A 19,850-nucleotide genomic window follows, 5' to 3' on the forward strand; every position below is an offset into this window, starting at 1 on the left:
ACCCCCCAACTCACTCTTTGTCTTCCTGATTCTCCTCCTGTAGGTCTCTGCTTGGACGTCCAGCAGGGGAGATAAAGCACTACACGAGGGAGAAGGAAGGGCCTGGCTCCATAGGAGGACACAGTAGTCTGGGCTCAGCCGTAAAGGACAGGCATTCACCGAGGAGACAGGTACAGAAGGATGTTCTGAGAAGAGAGAATGAGGAAACTGAGGCTCAGGGAGGTTAAGTCTCTCACCCAAGGTCACACAGCTGGGCGGAGGCAGAGCCAGGATTCAAATCTGTGCCTGGGGGTGGGATCTGCTCGAACCCAGAGTGGGCCGTGTGGGCAGTGGGCTGAAGGGCCAGGAGCCAGGGCTAAGCTGCACGCAGCCTGGGACTTGGAACGGCACCCACGGGGCACAGGTACGTTTAAGGGGCGTGCCCCAGCCTTGTGCTCAGCTCTTCCCATGCATTGCGACAGCTACCTTCCCGGGTCTGTTTGCCTCCTTTAGTTACGGTGCAAGGCCCAGCCCAGCCCAAATAGAGGGCTCTTCCTGTCCCTCACACCCAACTTTGTGATCCATAGACATGGAAAGGACCACACACAGTCTGTGACACACGTCCTGTCCACACCACAGGACACACATACTCTGGTGGCCCAGGCAATGGAGACAGAGGTAGGAGGGCTGCAAGCGCTAAGGATTTGGGGGGCAGGGGATGATTCCCCTGGTCACGTCGCCCCAGAAAGGTACCTTACACTGGACGTTCCCTTTTATCCACTGCAAGCTCACAGGAGCCTCTTTCTGTCCCACTACAAGTGGTTGCTGAAAGTGTCACATGGGGCCTTCCCAGGGCAAACACCAGCTCTGTGGGAGATCCTGGACAGGTGATGTCATCTCCTTGAGCCCCAGGTTCCCCAACTGAAGATGGGATAGTAGCACCCATGACGTGGGGCTCCATAGGCGTTAAATAACATAGAAAGCACCTGGCTGAGGGCTGTTCACGGGAGATGCTCGTGAGCTGTAGCTGTCAGCCTGGAGAAGGTCCCTTTCCCGCGGCACCAATGCATACTTTACACCCCAAACACCTCCCCACATGGAAGACTTAGCCCCAGGTCACCTTTTCCACGCAGGGAGGGTGCTGCTCTCGAACCCCGCCCTGCCCTCCTCGGCTTCTGGCCAGGGACTGGCACCAGGCTGCCACCTGGGTCAGGGCTACAGACAAGTTCTAACCTCGTTTGCAAGGCTGCCTGGTCCACTGTCCTCAGAGGCTCCCATGCTGCCCGAGTACCTCCTGTCCAACGTGTAGCTTCTCAGGCACTTGGGCTCCAGAAAGTCCTGAAAGTGTAACCAAGCAGGACCCTGTGGGGTCTTGCCGGGACAGACTCCTCCTCACAGCCTCTGCTGTAGCTCCTCGCTGAAGGACCTAGAGAACAGTATCTGACACACATTTCCTGAGTTGTTTCACAGATGCTAGAACCACTACCAAATGGAAGAAATTAACTACTTGATGATCATGAGCATGTAGCCCCCACACCTGCTGGAGCCTAAGGATTGATAGTTAACGCCTGTGACACCACCCTGTTACCTCACCATCAACCAATCGGAGAATTGTGCATGAGTTGATCACTTACCCTGGGATACCCCTCCCTCACCTGGCCTTTAATAATGCTTTGCTGAAACCCGCTGGGGAGTTGGGGCTTTTTGAGCACTAGCTGTCCTGAACTCCTTGCTTGGCGCCCTGAAATAAACGCTGCACTTCCCTTCGTCACAGCCCGGTGTCAGTAGATTGGCCTTACTGTGCACAGGTCAGTGGACCCAAGTTTGGTTCGGTAACAACATAGTGTCATAGAAGCACACATGTGCCCTTGTGCATCTAACTGGATGCGTAGACAGGCCCTTTAGCCTGCAACTGGGTGTTCCAGGTGGTTTCCTGCTGTTATATTCTTTGACCTTGTGAACAGGGTGTAGGGTTCAGAAACCTACCAGCCTCGGGACTTCCCTGGTGGTGCAGTGGTTAAGAATCCGCCTGGCAAAGCAGGGGTCACAGGTTCCATCTCTGGTCTGGGAAGATCCCACATGCCGTGGAGCAACTAAGCCCGTGCGCCACAAGTACTGAGCCTGCGCTCTAGAGCCTGCGAGCCACAACTACTGAAGCCCGTGTGCCACAACTAGTGAAGCCCTTGTGCCTAGAGCCTGTGCTCTGCAACAAGAGAAGCCACCGCAATGAAAAGGCCGCACCACATCGAAGAGTAGCCCCCACTCGCCGCAACTAGAGAAAGCCCACACACAGTAACAAAGACCCAATGCAGACAAAAATAAATTTATTTTTAAAAAATGTAAAACAAAGAAAAAAAAACCTACCGGCCTCTCCAGCACCCTCACACTGCTTTCTGAATAAGGCCCAGGCCCAGGATCTTAGCCTCCTGAGGTCTAGGGCCTGATCTCATTGTGCTCGAGTCTAGATCCTAACCCATTGCTTGCCCCAGAAAGGGTACCTGGTGAAAATCTGTCAAATCAACACATTTCACCCAATTAGAGGGAGACCTAAGAGCCTTGGGGTCCGAGCCATGCCTCAGTTTCCTTATCTACGAAGTGAGGGTGCCACTGGCCTCTGCTAGAGAGGCACTGAAGAGCAGAAGGGGATTATATACAAGGGCCTCCCAAATTAGCTTTTAGGAAAGGAATTACTGTTTTTTTTGAGACCTCCTCTGAATAAAGCCTTATATTCACATCTTTCCCTCAATGGAAAGATGCATCCTGTGAATTTCCAGCAAACACCAGTATGTGCTTCTCTCAGTAGGCTGGCCTGAGAGGAGACCTGAGATGGTTCTTAGGAAGTGTGTGTTTCTGGACTTTAAAGATGTATCTGTGTGTGCATGTGTGTCTGGTTTCCACAGGATATTTTTGCAAAACCACATAGCATAGCGATTGTTTTATGTACAAAGATAAGAAAGGCTGACCCATAAGCTAATTGAATCATGCAAGTAACTACTTAGCCATGGGAGAGATTCCTACAGGCAGGCTGAGAGCCCTTGTGAGGGAGGACAGCTTTGGAGGGCAATCTATTTTGTAAAGTGTAACTGCCTCAGGATTAATGGGAGTGGTGGCCCTAGACCTTGTTTTACAAACTGAAATAGTAAAACAGTTGTATTTATCAGAGACAATTTGCTGCAACTGATTAACATTAATCTGATTTCCTGTGAGTCAATTTCCTGGAGATATAGTAAACAGGCCAATTACCTGCTATTGACTTCTTTTATTACAAAGATTTAGATATTTGCGACAGATGTACATGTAAATACATGGAGTTGCTGACAATGTGAATAAAACAAAAGCAATGTTTAATCTGGTTAAAGGATTTCTAGTTGGTCTTACATTTTAGAAGTTTAGTTTTCAAAGGTATGTTATGAGAAGTTGTGGCTTTTTGGTTTTTTTATGGCCTTGGAAGCTCACTCTTTTGGGACAAACTTTTGCTTGTTCTTAACCCGTATCTCACAGAAGTTATGAAAGCAAGGAAGTGAATGTGACAAGACTGATAATTATTTTAAAATTATCAAACAGGTCTTTCCATCCAACAGATGCTGGATGCATCATTAAGTCAGGAGAGTGTCAGCTCCAAGGACACACACAGACCTGGGTGCCAAGCGTGGCCCTTGTCGTCCTAGGTCTTTCACCTTGTGGCATCTATTTTTATGAACTTCAGTTTCCTAATCTGTGAAAATGGGGATGATATTTTCCTTGTGGTATTCTTAGAGCATAAGTATCAAGTGAGGACATGTGACGGTGGTCCAGGAACTGGCTGGGAGCCTGCAGAAAGTGTAGTTAGCCACTCTCAGCCTCACCTTGGTTTCTGAGTCCCTCTCTGACAGGCCACACGTTTACATGCTCAGACTGACTTCTGGGCAGGCCTTCTCTGCCTGCACTGACTGGCTCACCAGGTGGGGTAAGAAATTGCATCAACATTTAATCATGAAAGCAAAAAGTTTATTCATGTTTGAAACTACATATAACTACCACGAGGAAGACTTTTTCAATCCAGGGTGTAATCCAGTTAGAAAGGAACACGAAACGTTTTTAATACATTAGAATCACCGCCACAAATTATTTTCATGACTCAATCAGTTTCAGAATCGCATACAATACAAAAAGAGAGAAAGGAGAGGGGGCCCCATTACACAGGGTGAAATATACAGTACTGAATACTGAAATCTGAATGCATCACAATTAGTCATCGCTTTTTTTTTTTTTGCATGGATTAGTAACAAGATGAAGAACATTCAAAATGTTTCGCAGTATTTATTTACAACAGTTTTACTGATCCTGTGTTAATTTAAGACCCAATGTTTCCACTCTTGGTTTTTTAAAAGTTGCAAATGCAACCCTGATTTTTCTTTTAAAAGATTACAATGTACATTACATTTTATGAAGGGAAACAAAGAGTAAATTACAAGATGCAAAAAGATAAGAAAGAGACAAACTACAGCGTGAGTATTGTTCAGAGGTAGTAAGTGAGCACTCTAAGCTACAGAACATGTTGAAATTCTATTGGTTTGTATGAGTTCGCATGAGGTAATAAAGCTGTGTTTTGATTGGTGAGATGTATAAATACTCTTTTGCTACACTATATACAACACTCCAAAGAACAGGGCCTTTGCGAATGCCCAGAGGACGTAGCAAACCTTGACAAGTCTGTGCAGCACCCAGTGCACACCATAAAACCCCAGACGGATCTCGTGGTCATCTCTATCAGCAGCAAGTATCTTCAGCTCTCAAAACAGTCTGGATCCATGATTTAATTACCGAGCAGACTCTGGGCACTGGTGCTTTCAGAGAGAGAAAAGATGCTACCGGTCTCTGATCTAATTATAACATAAGAGATCGAAACCCAAGTGTGACGAGGAAGATTCTTAAACACAACCATCATTAACAGGTAGCCAAACAGCTCCTTTATTCCAACTCCATTAGTGATATGAAAGAAGGACAATCAAAGTCTGCAATGGAAATATGCAAGAAGTTCAATTTAGGTGAGGTGAGTCTTTGTATCTGCTTTAGCCATTGAGGTTTAGCATATATTGTACTTTTTACCCTTAAGGCCAAGTAATTGGCAAGTGAGAAACCATTAATGTAAAATATTGATAATAAATTATGATAAAATAGCTATAGGACTGTCAACAATGTTAAATCTTGGCCTAATTGGATAAAGTGCTTTTTTAACATTGTGTGTTTTTAAGTATAAATACAAATGATTATGATTCCTTAAAAAACAGATTTACCAAGTTCTCTAATAAGACAAGGTTTTACAGTAAAGCTGTAGATGGTGGGCTACAAAAACGCTTTCCGTTTCCTCCTATTGCTCTGAATGCACTTATCAAGGCATGTCAGCTCAGGGAAAAGTGTTGCCAGAGATTAGTTAGAGGTATCAGAGTGCACACTTCCTGGGCCTTCTGTAGGAGAAGTCACAGAAGATGGAGTTGTTGCGTCCTGCCAGCCTCCATTAGCCTGAAAGGAAAAGCACAGTTCAACGGGTGCACGTCTACATATTAATTCTCCTCCCCAATTGAAAATACCCCGATGACAACATGAGAGCAAAGATGCATTAGCAAAATGTATTTTCTAAACCCACTTTGGCAGGAGTTTGAAGCATGTGTTAAAGTGGGATTAAATGCATGTAAAACAAATCCATCCTACCAAGTAAAGACTTGGCAATAAATCAGCACGCTGAAGGAGGGCTTCAGCTGGTCTCAAGCTGGCACGAAGCTCGGCCTTTGATTTGCTGATAAAAATCAAGTGACTTGAAGAAAAATCTTATAAGAAGCGAGCAGTGGAGAAGCTCAATGCAATGCTCTGGCAAGACCTTGGGCTCCACAAAGTATAAACTTCAACCCAGCTTAATCCTCGTTTCCATAGAGAAGAAGCCCATCCACCCCCAGGACCCTTTTCTATACAAGACTGACAGCCAGCTACTATAACCCTTGGAAAATGAAGGCCAGAATTTCCCTCCAAATAGGATCTTGCAGAATGAAAATGCATGAACTGTGGAGGAGCACACACTATTCAAATCCGGATTCCAATTATCTGTAACTGGGGCTCCTATTCGGGATGTTGCTACCGCTCTTCACATGCCACTGGCCCTTCCTGCCTCAGACCTGCATCCGCAGTAACAGTGCTCAGAAACAAATTTGCCTTATGTCTTCGCCTATAGAGGCAATTGCTGAAATCAATGTCTGATCAGATTTCTGCTGTGGCAGACAGCTTGTCGCTACATATTTTTATGTCAGTCAAGAAGAGGGAGGTGCTGGGCTTGTGAGTTGGGGAACACTGAGTGGAAGTGACGGGGCGGGCCTTTCTGGAGAGAAGGCGAGGGTGAGCTCTCTGCCACCCAGTGCCTGCGGCACAGACCAGCCTCGTGCTGTGCTGCCCCCAGACCTATACCTCCCACACCAGTGCCAGTGAGGGGCAGAAGGTCCCCCTGACTCCCTCACATCCGTCTGCAACTTGTTCTACGAGTCCATCCAAAATATCTTCTTTTTAGGCCTGCGCTGCTAGGCTACTGAGATTCCTCGCCCAGCCTTGGGCTGGGAGTTTTTCCTTCTCCCAATGTGCTGTTCTTAGGGAACCCTGTCTTCGGCTTAACTGCACAGTCCTGCATATAAAGCACCTTTCCTCCCTCTAGGTCCACAGAGAAATGGTGGGGAGAGAGAGGGACCAAACAACCACACAGAGATGACCAGAGCCGAAGGGAGAAGGATTTTCCAGGCTTTAGGTGTGTCAAATCCAGGTTAGGAAAAAAAATAAAGCTATGGCGGTTGATCTTCAAAGCCTCAGCTGTGCAGGTTGGATGGTGACAAGCGCGTGTGTGTTTGTGTGGACTCGAAGAAATCCTCTCCTGTATCTAATAGGTAAGCTGTTCTCACCACTCAGGTATGAAAATATACTTAGAAAAAGAAAATCTCTTACACAGATACAAGTCTAAAGATATTCCATCTGAAGTAAACATCATTCCTCTTTTATCCAAATTTATAAACAACAAATGTACAATATTTTTACCCAGCGTGGCAGCTGGAGGAGAGGTTGTCAGCAAGCATTCTTTTTTTCAAAATAAATTAATCCTTACTCTGGTGGTTTGAGATTATGCACTGTATTATACAACAGCGCCTTATCAAGCCTCATCAGCGAAGATGGAATTCATGTCTGTAAAATGCTGCAGGCAATCACAGTTTCATATTTTATCATGTTGATAAGGATATCGCACATTCTCTGAAGCATTTCAAAACACTTAAATGAAAAAGGAGAAATGCAACTAAAAGGCTTTTTATATGGTTTGTTGTGGGTTATTACGAGTTATTTATAAACCCAAAAAGAAAGATTTGACATTTCAAATGTAGAAGATTTGAGTATTTAATGGTCCTGTTTTCCTTTTACAATTGAACATCCTCAATCACTTTTTAAATCATTAATATTTACTCTCATAGAAAGCTAGTCCTCAAAAAGGGAGACTTCTCTGTTTTCTTTCTGACTCTACTACCATGTGTTGGGCAGTTCGTTTCCTCCCTAGCCTGGAGTACCAGATTCTGTCCACCACTCCACCCTGGGGACCCAGTCCCCGCAGCTCCCCTTTAGGTGCTGTGAGTTTGCTATTTTCCATCCATGTCAGGCGGGGGGAAAAGTGAAGTTCTGGTCAATTGGTTACTAAAGTTAAAATTATTTCCTCCGTACTTAACTGAGAGGCCATGGAAAATGCTGGACGTGTTTTGCATCCCACATTGACAATACAGCAAGTTACTCTTAAGAACAGGAGTCTTTGTTTAGCTTGGTTTGTTGATCTGTCTGGGGCCCTCCTCCCCTTCACCTGAGCTGTGTTTGGGAATTTTTCCTGCTGCTCGAGTCTAAGATAAATGACCTGTTTTTCACCATCTCCCTGGAACACAGCACGGCCAGTGGGAGATGGCATCTTAATGGGCTGATGCTTAAGTCTCTATTGATGACAGAATGCCAGCCACCCTGGGCCTCTGTGAGGACTTCTAATGGCATGAAGGTAACATCAGTGTTTAGGTTCATAAAATAAAAGTACACTAAAAATGCTGCCTTCCCCACCTGCCAAAGAGATGAGAAGCCAAGTAAAATGGCCATTAATTTATTTATTAGCCACTGTTTACCTGACGCTGTTGCCTACAGCTCTTCAAATCTGGTTCCCCAGAGTACTCACATTTAAATTATGTGGACTGTACAGTGAGTTTCCTCCAAGGCCATCACTGTAGCCTCCCGTCTGATTGATAACATGACGGAGGGTATCCACCTAGAAGTGAGACAAAACAAAATTCATCATCCCAAATCTATTAAAACATCATTACTTACAAAAGGAAACAATTTGAATCATGTGTGCCACGAGGGTTTAGCATCTTGAATGAAAGACAAATTTATCAATCCAATGTGACTGGCAGAATTTCAACAATTCTTTGCATATTTAAACTCACACATCTTTGTTTTTCATGCCAGCCAAACAACAACATCTTCATGGCCATGCAAACTTTGCATCTACACCAGCCAAATGAGCATGGCTGTGGGTGAAACTACTTATAAATATGTATACTGGCTCGCCCTCTCACACACGCACACACTCCCACGTGCATAAAAACAAGTAGCTGCTTTCCAGTAAGAGGATGAGAAAAAGAGGTGAACCTGGAATATACTTTAAGAACTCAGGTTTTTGTATTCTGACTTAAAAAAATACATACAGAAATGAAACAGAGTAATATATTTTAAAAGCATACACACACTGGCACACACAATTTTTCTGTTCTATTTTGTCACGAAAGTAATATGCACCCAACCCCTCTCCATGAGCTCAAGCCAGAGCCGAATGCATTCACAAAGTTTATCAGGTTTGAATCATCCAAAGCCACTGTTCACTTGACTTCTCATTAAATTAAATGTTGGGGCAGATGGTAACGTCCGGAAGCACCCAGCACAGGGTCTGCACGGTGTGCAGACCACTTCCACGGGTTGAGAGTCAGGAGTTTTGAGCCCAAACCCTACCCTGCTAGAAAGGCCCCAGCTGGGGCATTTCTCCTACCTGTGATTGCACATTGGCTCCGACTTGGGACCCTTGGTAAGAATCCCCATTCAGACTCTGCATGTTCATGAACATGTCCCCAGAATTTGGGAGGTTAAAAGAACCAGAAGAACCTGGAAAGGAAAGAGTTAAGTAGCTGAATAACAGAGAGCTACACACATAATCCTCAAAGACCTAGAGGCAGGGAAAGGAGAAAAGGTACAGAAGGGAAAGGTTGTGTACAACATAAGGCATTTCTAGATCTAGGAGGACGGAGAATAACTCCAAGGAGTTAGGTCCTGTGATTGATTTTGCATCTAGGAAAGTCCTATCAATGGGGAAGCCCACATACGAAAGAAAGAGAGAATCAAAACAAACAGAAAAACACCCAGCAGCTGGCCTGGAACCATCCCCTTGTTTTCATTTATCTCCAGGACTTGGTCATTAAGTGAGCTCTTCACCATCATTAACTGTCATGGTGGACAATTACCCAGAGAAGAAACATTTTTCTCAAGCTCTTTCTAAGCCATACGCTCTGCCTAACTTTCATCAGTTTCCACGCTCCATTAAAAAGAACTTGGAGGGGGGGGCTTCCCTCGTGGCACAGTGGTTGAGAGTCCGCCTGCTGATGCAGGGGACATGGGTTCGTGCCCCGGTCCGGGAAGATCCCACATGCCGCGGAGCGGCTGGGCCCGTGAGCCATGGCCGCTAAGCCTGCGCGTCCAGAGCCTGTACTCCGCAACGGGAGAGGCCACAGCAGTGGGAGGCCTGCGTACCAAAAAAAAAAAAAAAAAAAGAACTTGGGGGCTGGGGGGAAGAAGACAACAAACCAAAACAAACAAAAAACCCCTCACTTTCTGAATTTTTAAAGATATATTTAAACTATCTCCTTAGAAAAGTCCCTTGATTTGCTTCTCAAGTCCATCTGTTTGGACTAGCCGCACATCTTTCATTGATACTCAAGTTCCCTCTAATTTTAAGATGTTTCCAACTCCATCAAAAAATGCCACATAAAATCTGGCCAAAATGTATTGTATGAGCAGCCAAGATATTGCATCCATGTGTTAAGTACCATACCCCTCACGGCTAACCACATCCTGATCAGCTAACCACGTGCTGAGCCTACCAAGTCAGCACAGGTGCTAAGGAGATGTAAGGAGAGCAGACTCGACTCTGCAGCTACATCAGGTAGAAAGCCCTGCTGTCCTAACCCCAACATACCAGCTTCATTACTCACAGCAACAGGTAAATCTCCCACTTCTATTTCACTCGTTCTTTGACAGACCACTATTGATTTTAAAATGACACATGGAACAATATAGTTAAAATAATCGTTAGTGATAGCACTTTGCTTAACTGCTGAATTAAAAACACTGCTAAGTGTGAAAGTTCCAGAATCTAACAGTACGGAGTGGCACTCACTGTGAATAGCGGGTCTACAGGCTCTGGCTATCCACTCATTCACCCACCCCAAGAACAAGTCTGCATTTTAATATAAATCTTCCTTTATAAGTCCACTGTGTCCCCAGTATGGCTCTTGTTTCCTGGTCTGTGGGACAGGGCTTTGTGGCATAAGGCTGCCTGAGCTGAGTAGGGAGTGAGCGCCTGTACGCACCAGAATTTGGCGTGGTGGGCGAGTTGGTCTGGTTGTTCTGCACGGCTGCGGCCACTGCGTGTGCAGCTGTCACGGCTGTCTTTGCAGCGTAGAGATTGGCTTCTTCCTGAAACTTGCCGATATTCTTCTTGTACCTGATTCGTTTGTTGCCAAACCAGTTGGATACCTACAAATCACAGGGATATGAGTAAGGGGAAGCGAGGTTCAAAGAGAGGAACAAAAATCAAACTTCCAATAATAACTGTAGGACACCAAAGGGAGACCTTGGAAGACACTCAATTCCTAGCCTGTGATCACACCCTGGGGATGATGCAGAATGGTGCAGAGGCTCACTTGCTCTTTTGGCAAACCTCTCAACACTCTTGGAATAAGACCACTTCTTGGAGTTGGCCCCAGTAACACTAAAATGGCTGGGAGCACTGTTCATAAAAAATAGTCAACTGGTATATACCAATTAATATATAAATGACTAGTCCCCTGAAAAGGAGCTGAAAAACTAAAGGAAACATTTGTTAAGTTAGGTAAATAATAAGAAATGCTTGTGAAAGAATGACTTATTCTTTTGGGGTCTGGAACAATTTTGGCAGCTGTACAGTAAAATCATGTTTGGTGTGCTAAAAAGAGTAACATCAATTAATAATGGATGAAAAAACCCTTTGTCTCCTGCCTTAGAAGATACTGTATGTCTGCCAAGATGGCTGCTCAAGTTGTGCCAGTTAACATGTGAGAAGGTCACAACGTGAAAACTCAAGCAATTGCAATAAGGTCAAATGCAAATGCAGAATCAGTGGCTGATTTCATCAGGTAGAACATACTTATTTCTTTTGCAAACTACTTATGGTGTCAACCAGAGCAAATGGAAGAGATTTCTAAGGAGGATCTTGGCAACAGGCAGATTTCATCACATTTCATTGACAGTGAAACTTCAGCCCAAGACTCACTGCCTGTAGTTACATTGAGTGCTCAGGCACCTGGGAGCTGAGCTATATAAAGAAGAAGCTAAAACCCGCACAGCAATTTATGAATAGGTGCCCACTTGCTATATAAAAGGCTCTGACCTCTCTTTTGTTAAAGTAACAGTTTAAAAACACTTTTTAGTAATTTCTTAATAATGTGTCAAAGGGGCATGCTGCTGTGATATCAGGCGGGGTGGGTCACTGTTTCATTCTGAACAGCCATTTAGGGACCCTGAGGGAAAATAAGGAGTGGTATAAGCCCTCCAACCCAATTTACACCAGTGGGCATGCTAGTTGACCGTCTCTGCCAAGTCTTTAATTGCTTTGGAAATAGAACTCTCATTCTTCAAACTATGGCACTCATCCGTTCAGGGAAAGCTAGAGAGCCCTGGCAAGGGAGCCACATGAGGAAGACAATGTTGGCCTGCAGCAGCCCACACACTGTCCCATCCTGGGGGGGGGGGGTGTCACTGTGTGCCACACACACAGGGCAGCACACTAGCTGAAGACCTGTGCAGCCACCATGAACACTGGTTCAGACAGTAACAAGCCAAAACTCATCAGGAAGCAAATATGCTGCAGATCAGGCCTTCCTAGCCGTTTCTGTTCCACTATCATCCCCCCACACAACTCCCCGACCCAATGAAGGATTAGACGTGCCCCTTCCTTCCTTCATTTCAAATAGTGGTGGGAATAGTAACTATTTAATGAGCATCTCCTTTGCACTGAGCATCACACAGAGCCCTTTGCATACGTTTTCTCATGTAACAATCTTAACAATCTCCAGGACTAGGTGATTTATTGAGGTGGTCACAGGCATCACACCTGTCCCAAATCCAATGGCCTTCTCTCTCCGCAACTTGTTTGACTTCTCAGCAGCATCTGATACTTGTAATTACCTCCCCCCGACCTCTGGCTCCTTCTTAAAGTGCTTTCTTTGCATGGTTTCTGTGACATTATGCTCCTGCTTCTCCCCTGACACACCAGGGTGTGTGTGTGTGTGTGTGCGCACACGTGCACGCGCGCTGAGCAATCTTATCTCTATTAACGATTTCAACCATTGTCTCTGTGAATGACTCCCAGATTTCCATCTCTATCCCTAACTTCTATGAAGAATTTCAGTTCTCAATTTTTAAGACATTTCCTTAGAAATGTTCTGCCACAACCTGCAACTCAACAGGTCTAAAAGAGAATTCATGTGTCCTTTAACCTGCGCCTCCGTCTCCATTTTCTCTTCATGTTCATGGCAGCTCCACCACCAGAGACGTGGTTTTCGCCATGTCACAAAGTCCCTGATTCCACCATTAGATAGTTCTGATGGATACACAGCTCTCTATTCAGAACTAAGATCCGGTTCCCTTCCATTTCCACTCATGGGCCTTAGTTCCAATATCTAGACTGTCACAATATTAGGCTCTCAAACAGCCCTGAGGGACCCAACTCCACTCTGCCATCGGCCTCCTCTGCCCTCCCTTCTTTCAGCCCCATGTGTGTGGGGCAGGTGCATGGGATAACTGTGTGGGACATGGTGGGCGAGGAAGAGTCAGGAGGGCACACAGGTGAGGAGGTGAGGAAGACCTGAGCCCGGCAGAACAGGAGTCGTGGAGAGGGCAGAGGTCATGGAAGAGGACTGGAATAGGCAGAATTTGGCCACTGACTCACTGTGGAGGCCAGGGGAGAGGGAGAAGCCGAGATGATGCTGATGTGGGGCCCAGGCCTCCAAGAGCATGGAGGCAGATGCTCTGGGAGGGATTTCCGCACCAGGAGAAGGCAGCCTCAGTGACTCTTAGGATCCATTCCCAGACCAGAATTATATGACTCTAAAAATAAAAGTTCTGAATTAAGACTGTAAAATGACCCCAAAGGCATTCGCTCTGGCTATGCTTGTTAAAGCAAGTTCTCATAGCCCCCAACTCACTTGTCACAAGCATATCCTCAGCTCAGGAGGCAGACCTAGCGGACCAGCTCACAAAAACCTCCTTCAATGTATATCACTCTAGCTTGTCTGAGTAAGACTGTCCGGCCTCTGAAAGAGTTAAATATTGAATGTATCTATAGTGCAAAGGGAGATATTCCTGGTTGAGAGGGAATTTGGAATTTCTTAAGCATAATTAATGAAAATTCCCCAACTCTGAATTTAGCAAGAAAGGCCCATCTTAGAATTCTCTTCTTCTAAACAATTCTCTGTTGGATTCCGTACTTTGTAGTTAATATTACCTTGACAATCAGAGAAGCTATAATACATTAATGAAACCTAGCCTGGAAAATCTGATTACAGCTTTATTAACGGTTTCATAATTGAGGAATCTCTATACCATCAAAGGTCTCATCTCCAGATATGTAAGAATTCTGTGTTGATGCATACCCCTGGACCAATCAAACAACAGTCATCACTAATAAAGGTTTATTTAATTCTCACAGTAAAATTTTAATATCACCAGCAGCCTGAGGAAGCTTTAGCAAGTGGATTTGCTTGACATCAGATCGTTTCTATTCTGCTAGTCCCGATACTTCTTAATCTTTAATATCAAGGCAATTAAAATTAATGGCCACTCATCCGAAGCTACTGTGGGCAGTGTTTCCTTGACATCAATTGTTTGATGGGATTACCTAGAGGTTAAACTAACAAGCAAGGTTTAATTGGAAGCAATGAAAGAAGCAGTGATCATACGTTATGTTTAACCTGCATAACCACATCTAAATGAATATCTAAAAATGTTAAACTATTTCTCAAATTAAAATATGCACGTCACATTCTGATATCACAGATTTGGATATTGCAGCAATCAGCTATTAAGACCACACTGCTGCAACTGAGATCGGTGTAATTAATGTATAAATCGACACCGAAGTTCAGGAGTTTTTTTCACATTTCAAAATCAGATGGATACAATTGCAAAAGTCACCCACTGGAAGCACCAAAAGCTACAGAGCACACGTGGCCCTCTCCTACACAGGGCTCACAGTGGAGCCAGGCTGTACACACTGGCTCAAAGGAGAGCAGAGCTTGCTCTCTCTCTGAACTTGAATGGTCTGTACACTGGTCCCAGAATAGAAACACAAAGAGAAAATTGGTGGACAAAAAGGTAATATACTGTCCTGTGCTTCTCTTTCGAGCCACATATCAAGGATTCATGACTCTGGACTGTGCAGAAGGCAAAGGGCCAGGCAAGAATTTTAAGATCAGTTAAAAACAAGAATAAAAACACAAGTACTGGGCTTCCCTGGTGGCGCAGTGGTTGAGAGTCCGCCTGCCGATGCATGGGACACGGGTTCGTGCTCCGGTCCGGGAGGATCCCACATGCTGCGGAGCGGCTGGGCCCGTGAGCCATGGCCGCTGAACCTGTGTGTCCGGAGCCTGTGCTCCGCAAAGGGAGAGGCCACAGCAGTGAGAGGCCCGCGTACCGCAAAAAAACCAAAAACCAAAACAACAAAAAGCACAAGTACTCTCCTCCTTCTACTGACGTTCATTGCTACCAGCTCCCAGACTGTACGCCTTTGGCAATCAGGGAAATGAGTAGTGAACATTTTGCAGGCTGGTGATTTTCTGGAGCCCTTCTGCAAGGCCAAGAAGTGGCTGGAAAAGCTTCTGTTCTCTCCCAATTACTATAGCCATGCATTTCCCCTGACTCAATTCAGCTGCAGACTGCCAACTGCCTTTAAAAAGTAAAATGTTTTTCTTTCTTTCTTTTAAAAAAATATTTTACTGAAGTATAATTGATTTATAATGTTGTGTTAATTTCTGCTGTACAGCAAAGTGATTCAGTCATACATACATATATACATATATATATTCTTTCTCATATTCTTTTCTATTATGGTTTATTATGGTTCCAATATAGTTCCCTGTGCTATAGAGTAGGACCTTGTTGTTTATATATACTAGTTTGCATCTGCTGATCCCAAACTCCCAATCCTTCCCTCCCTAACCCCTCCTCCCCCTTGGCAACCACAAGTCTGTTCTCTTCATCTATGAGTCTGTTTCTGTTTCAGAGATATGTTCATTTGTGTCATATTTTAGATTCCACATATAAGTGATATCATATGGTATTTGTCTTTCTCTTTCTGACTTTGCTTAGTATGGTAATCTCTAGGTCCATCCATACTGCTGCAAATGGCATTATTTCATTCTTTCTTATGGCTGAGTAATATTCCACTCTATATATACACACCACATCTTTATCCATTCATCTGCTGATGGACATTTAGGTTGTTTCCATGTCTTGGCTATTGTAAATAGTGCTGCTATGAACATAGGGGTGCATGTATCTTTTTGAATTATAGTTTTGTCTGGGTACATGCCCAGAAATGGAACTGCTGGATCATATGGTAACACTGTTTTTATTTTTTTGAGGAACCTCCATACTGTTTTCCACAGTGGCTGCACCAATTTACATTCCCACCAACAGTGTAAGAGGGTTCCCTTTTCTCTACACCCTCTCCAACATTTGTTATTTGTAGACTTTTTAATGATGGTCACTTTGACCAGTGTGAGGTGGTACCTCATTATAGTTTTGATTTGCATTTCTTTAATAATTAGTGATGATGAGCATCTTTTCATGTGCCTATTGACCATCCATATGCCTTCTTTGGAGAAATGTCTATTAAGGTCTTCTGCCCATTTTTCAATTGGGTTTTTTTTTGTTATTGAGTTGTATGAGCTGGTTGTATATTTTGGAAATTAAGCCCTTGTCGGTCACATCACACACTAACAAGGAAATATCAGAAAGGGAATGTAAAAAAACAATCCCTTTAAAAATCACATCAGGGCTTCCCTGGTGGCGCAGTGGTTGAGAGTCTGCCTGCCAATGCAGGGGACACGGGTTTGTGCCCCGGTCCGGGAAGATCCCACATGCCGCGGAGCAGCTGGGCCCGTGAGCCATGGCCGCTGAGCCTGCGCGTCTGGAGCCTGTGCTCCGCAACGGGAGAGGCCACAACATGAGAGGCCCGTGTACCGCAAAAAACCAAAAAACAAACAAACAAAAAAACAGGTATAAACCTGACCAAGGAGGTTAAAGATTTATATGCTAAGAACCACAAAACATTAATAAAGGAAACTGAAGATGACTCAAAGAAATAGAAAGATATTCCATGCTCTTGGATTGGAAGAATTAATATTGTTAAAACAGCCATACTACCCAAGGCAATCTACAGATTTAATGCAATCCCTATCAGATTACCCATGACATTTTTCACAGAACTAGAACAAATAATCCTAAAATTTATATGGAACCATAAAAGACCCAGAATTTCCAAAGCAATCTGTAGGAAAAAGAACAAAGCAGGAGGCATAACCCTCCCAGACTTCAGACAATACTATTGTCTACAAAGCTACAGTAATCAAAACAGTGTGGTACTGGCACAACAACAGACATATGGATCAGTGGAATAGACTAGAGAGCCCAGAAATAAAGCCACACATCTATGGACAATTAATCTTTGACAAAGGAGGCAAGAATATACAATGGGGAAAAGACAGTCTCTTTAGCAAGTGGTGTTGAGAAAGTTGGACACCCACGTGTAAATCAATGAAGTTAGAACACACCCTCACACCATACAAAAAAATAAACTCAAAATGGCTTAAAGACTTAAATCTAAGACATGATAACATAAAACTCCTAGAAGAGAACATAGGCATAACTTTCTTTGATGTAAATCGTACCAGTGTTTTCTTAGGTCACTCTCCCAAGGCAATAGAAAGAAAAACAAAAATAAACAAATGGGACCTAATAAGCAAAAATAAATAAACAAATGGGACCTAATCAAACCTATAAGCTTTTGCACAGCAAAGGAAACAATAAACAAAAGGAAAAGATAACCTATGGACTGGGAAAAAGTAAAATGTTTTTAAATGTGGAATCTAAAAGAGACAAACTCAGAGAAACCCCTGGAGGTTACCAGGGGTTGATTATAGCTAATAATACTGTATCACATACTTGAATGTTGCTAAAAGAGTACATCTTAAATGTTCTCACTAGGAAAAAGAAATGGTAACTATGTGATGGGATGAAGGTGGTAACTAACACTGTGCAGTAATTATTTGGCAATTTTAAAATGTATCATATCAACACGTTGTATACATTAAACAATGTTATGTTTCAGTTATATCTCAATAAAGCTGGGGAAAAAAGTAAAAATGTTTTCCAAATATGTAACTAAATTCAACTTTTGTGTCACTTTTTTACCTCTTTCAAAAAGAGACCCAGAACCTTCTACTCAGAATCTTTAACTGAGGTAGATACATCAGATATGGGCAGTATCACATGATGGGTAAATGCTTGGGACTCAGGGTCTGGTTTCAAATCCACACTGCCATTTACTATGAGTGATCCTGGGCAGATTATTTTAGTACTTTATATTACTCTCATATACAGTGAGAACAATAAGAGTAGTAATAGAAATGTTATTTGTACCTCATAGAAATGTTAGGTACATTAATGATTTTGGCCCATAGTGATTACCTGATATTATTAGCTATCACTACCACCTATGTTTTATCAATGAAGAATCAAGAGATCCAGACTATACACAAGTGGCCCAAAATCATACAGTGAAGTGTGACATATCCATACTTCAACCCCAGGACACCCCATCAATTTTTTTCCTTTTTTACAATGAACTGGGATATGTTTATTGAGTATCTGTTATGGTCAGTGCTATAGTAGGTGCCATGGGGAGATGAAAAAATAAACAGGTACCTGCCTAGTATTTACAATTTGGTTATAAAAACAATGCTAGACACTCAAAATAATTAACAAAAATTGCAGGATGGTGATGATGACACACCAAGCTGTACAGAATAGACTATAAGTACACAAGGAATTTGGAAGGAGAGAAGTCCCAGCAGATCTGGGAAATCAAGGAATTCAGAGGTAAGGTGAAACCTGAACTGGACTTCAGCTTCAATTCAATTCAACAGTATTTTTATTGAGACTCCGTATTTCAGAGGTACAAAGCTCTAGAAGCTCTGTTGACACAAGCCAAACACATAAGCCACTGCCTCCCTCTACGTGGACCTCTCCAGGATTCCAGAGACTCATTCTATTTTCTAACTTAACTCCCTTTTCCCTTAACTTCTGAACCCCTCTTTTATAGTGAAAGAGGAAGGAGAAACCATTCTAAAGGAAAAGAGGAAAGGGGAATAAAGGAGTGTTTCTGCAAGAGGTGATGTCTGGTGGAGGTCTAACAAGTGAGGCATATTTTCATTGTGGAGAACGAGGGAGCCGAGAGAGAGAGGGAGGAGGCATGGGTACCAGGCCTGAGGGACCTAAAGCACCTGAGGGACCGGCAGGCTCTGGCTAAGGTACAGAGAAGGGGAGAGTGCTCCAGGCAAGGGAAAGCCGGAAGAAGAGCTCTGCAGGTGATCTCACCACCTCCACCACGCCAGGGCTCACTAAGGGAGGGGAGCCTGAGATTTCTAGGAAGTACAGTGGGGAACGTTCCCGTGAGGCCACCTGAGGCCAGGTGAGGCAGCCTTCCCATTTAGGTGCCTGTCCCGTGTCACACTTTTTGCTGGAATACTGCCTAAAAAAGTTGAAAAAAATCAGGTATCTGCTCACACATTTTTTTCTCCTTTGTACATTTTTTAAGTTGGCATCTACAATTTTTCATTATAAGTTTATAGAGTTGTAAACAATGTTATTTCAGTATGTCATAAATGTTGACATTTTAAAATAAAACTGTAATGCTATTCTTTAAAATTATCCAACCAAATATAAATAGCAAAGCAATTTGATACCCACTATCCATTTTAAAAATATATAAACTCGTTTTTCTTTAATAGTCAAAAATGCTGCGTTCTCTTTTGTTTTGGAAGCACATTTCCATTTCATTTCCCTCCCATATTATCCTAATGCAATATACTTTTATGCTCTACAAAAGTAATATATGGAAATTGAAATTTTTAAACTCTTTTTATTTACTATAATTATAATGCTCTACATGTTTAACATATCCTTCTGGATTAAGCTATCATCACAGTTAGTCTAAAATTAATCAAAGCAATACCAATACTTATTTTGACAAATAATACTTATTTTGACCATCAAAAGTAAGGTTTTATCACACATGTATTTCTTTTTTTTAATAGTTGAAACACTTTATTATTAAAAGTTCTATATTTATCAGCATTGAAATTCCCCCTTATGAAGTTACTGAGAGTACTTTGGAGGGGAACATTGCTTTAATTCTGATTCACTAAATTATTTGTAAACTACTGAATACTGTGAACACATTCTTCAATACA

General features: G+C 43.3%; 1 protein-coding gene across 2 annotated transcripts in view; it reads right to left on the reverse strand.

Annotated features, from left to right (window-relative positions):
- Positions 1-4,004: 4,004 nt before the first annotated feature.
- The window catches only part of PBX3 (PBX homeobox 3), a 231,656-nt gene continuing 215,810 nt past the window's right edge, over positions 4,005-19,850 (reverse strand). The window contains exons 6-9 of one of the 2 annotated variants that reach the window (XM_082842758.1): positions 10,650-10,815; positions 9,056-9,168; positions 8,189-8,278; positions 4,005-5,481 (exon numbers count right to left, since the gene is read on the reverse strand). In XM_082842758.1, the coding sequence (XP_082698884.1) occupies positions 5,389-5,481; positions 8,189-8,278; positions 9,056-9,168; positions 10,650-10,815 (462 nt within the window). In that variant the 3' untranslated portion in view covers positions 4,005-5,388. The remainder of the gene's footprint in view (positions 5,482-8,188; positions 8,279-9,055; positions 9,169-10,649; positions 10,816-19,850) is intronic. The other variant, XM_082842759.1, reaches the window with a different exon arrangement.

Source organism: Leucopleurus acutus (assembly GCF_964270905.1).
Source record: "Leucopleurus acutus genome assembly, chromosome: 7".
Classification (NCBI taxonomy): Eukaryota; Metazoa; Chordata; class Mammalia; order Artiodactyla; family Delphinidae; genus Leucopleurus; species Leucopleurus acutus.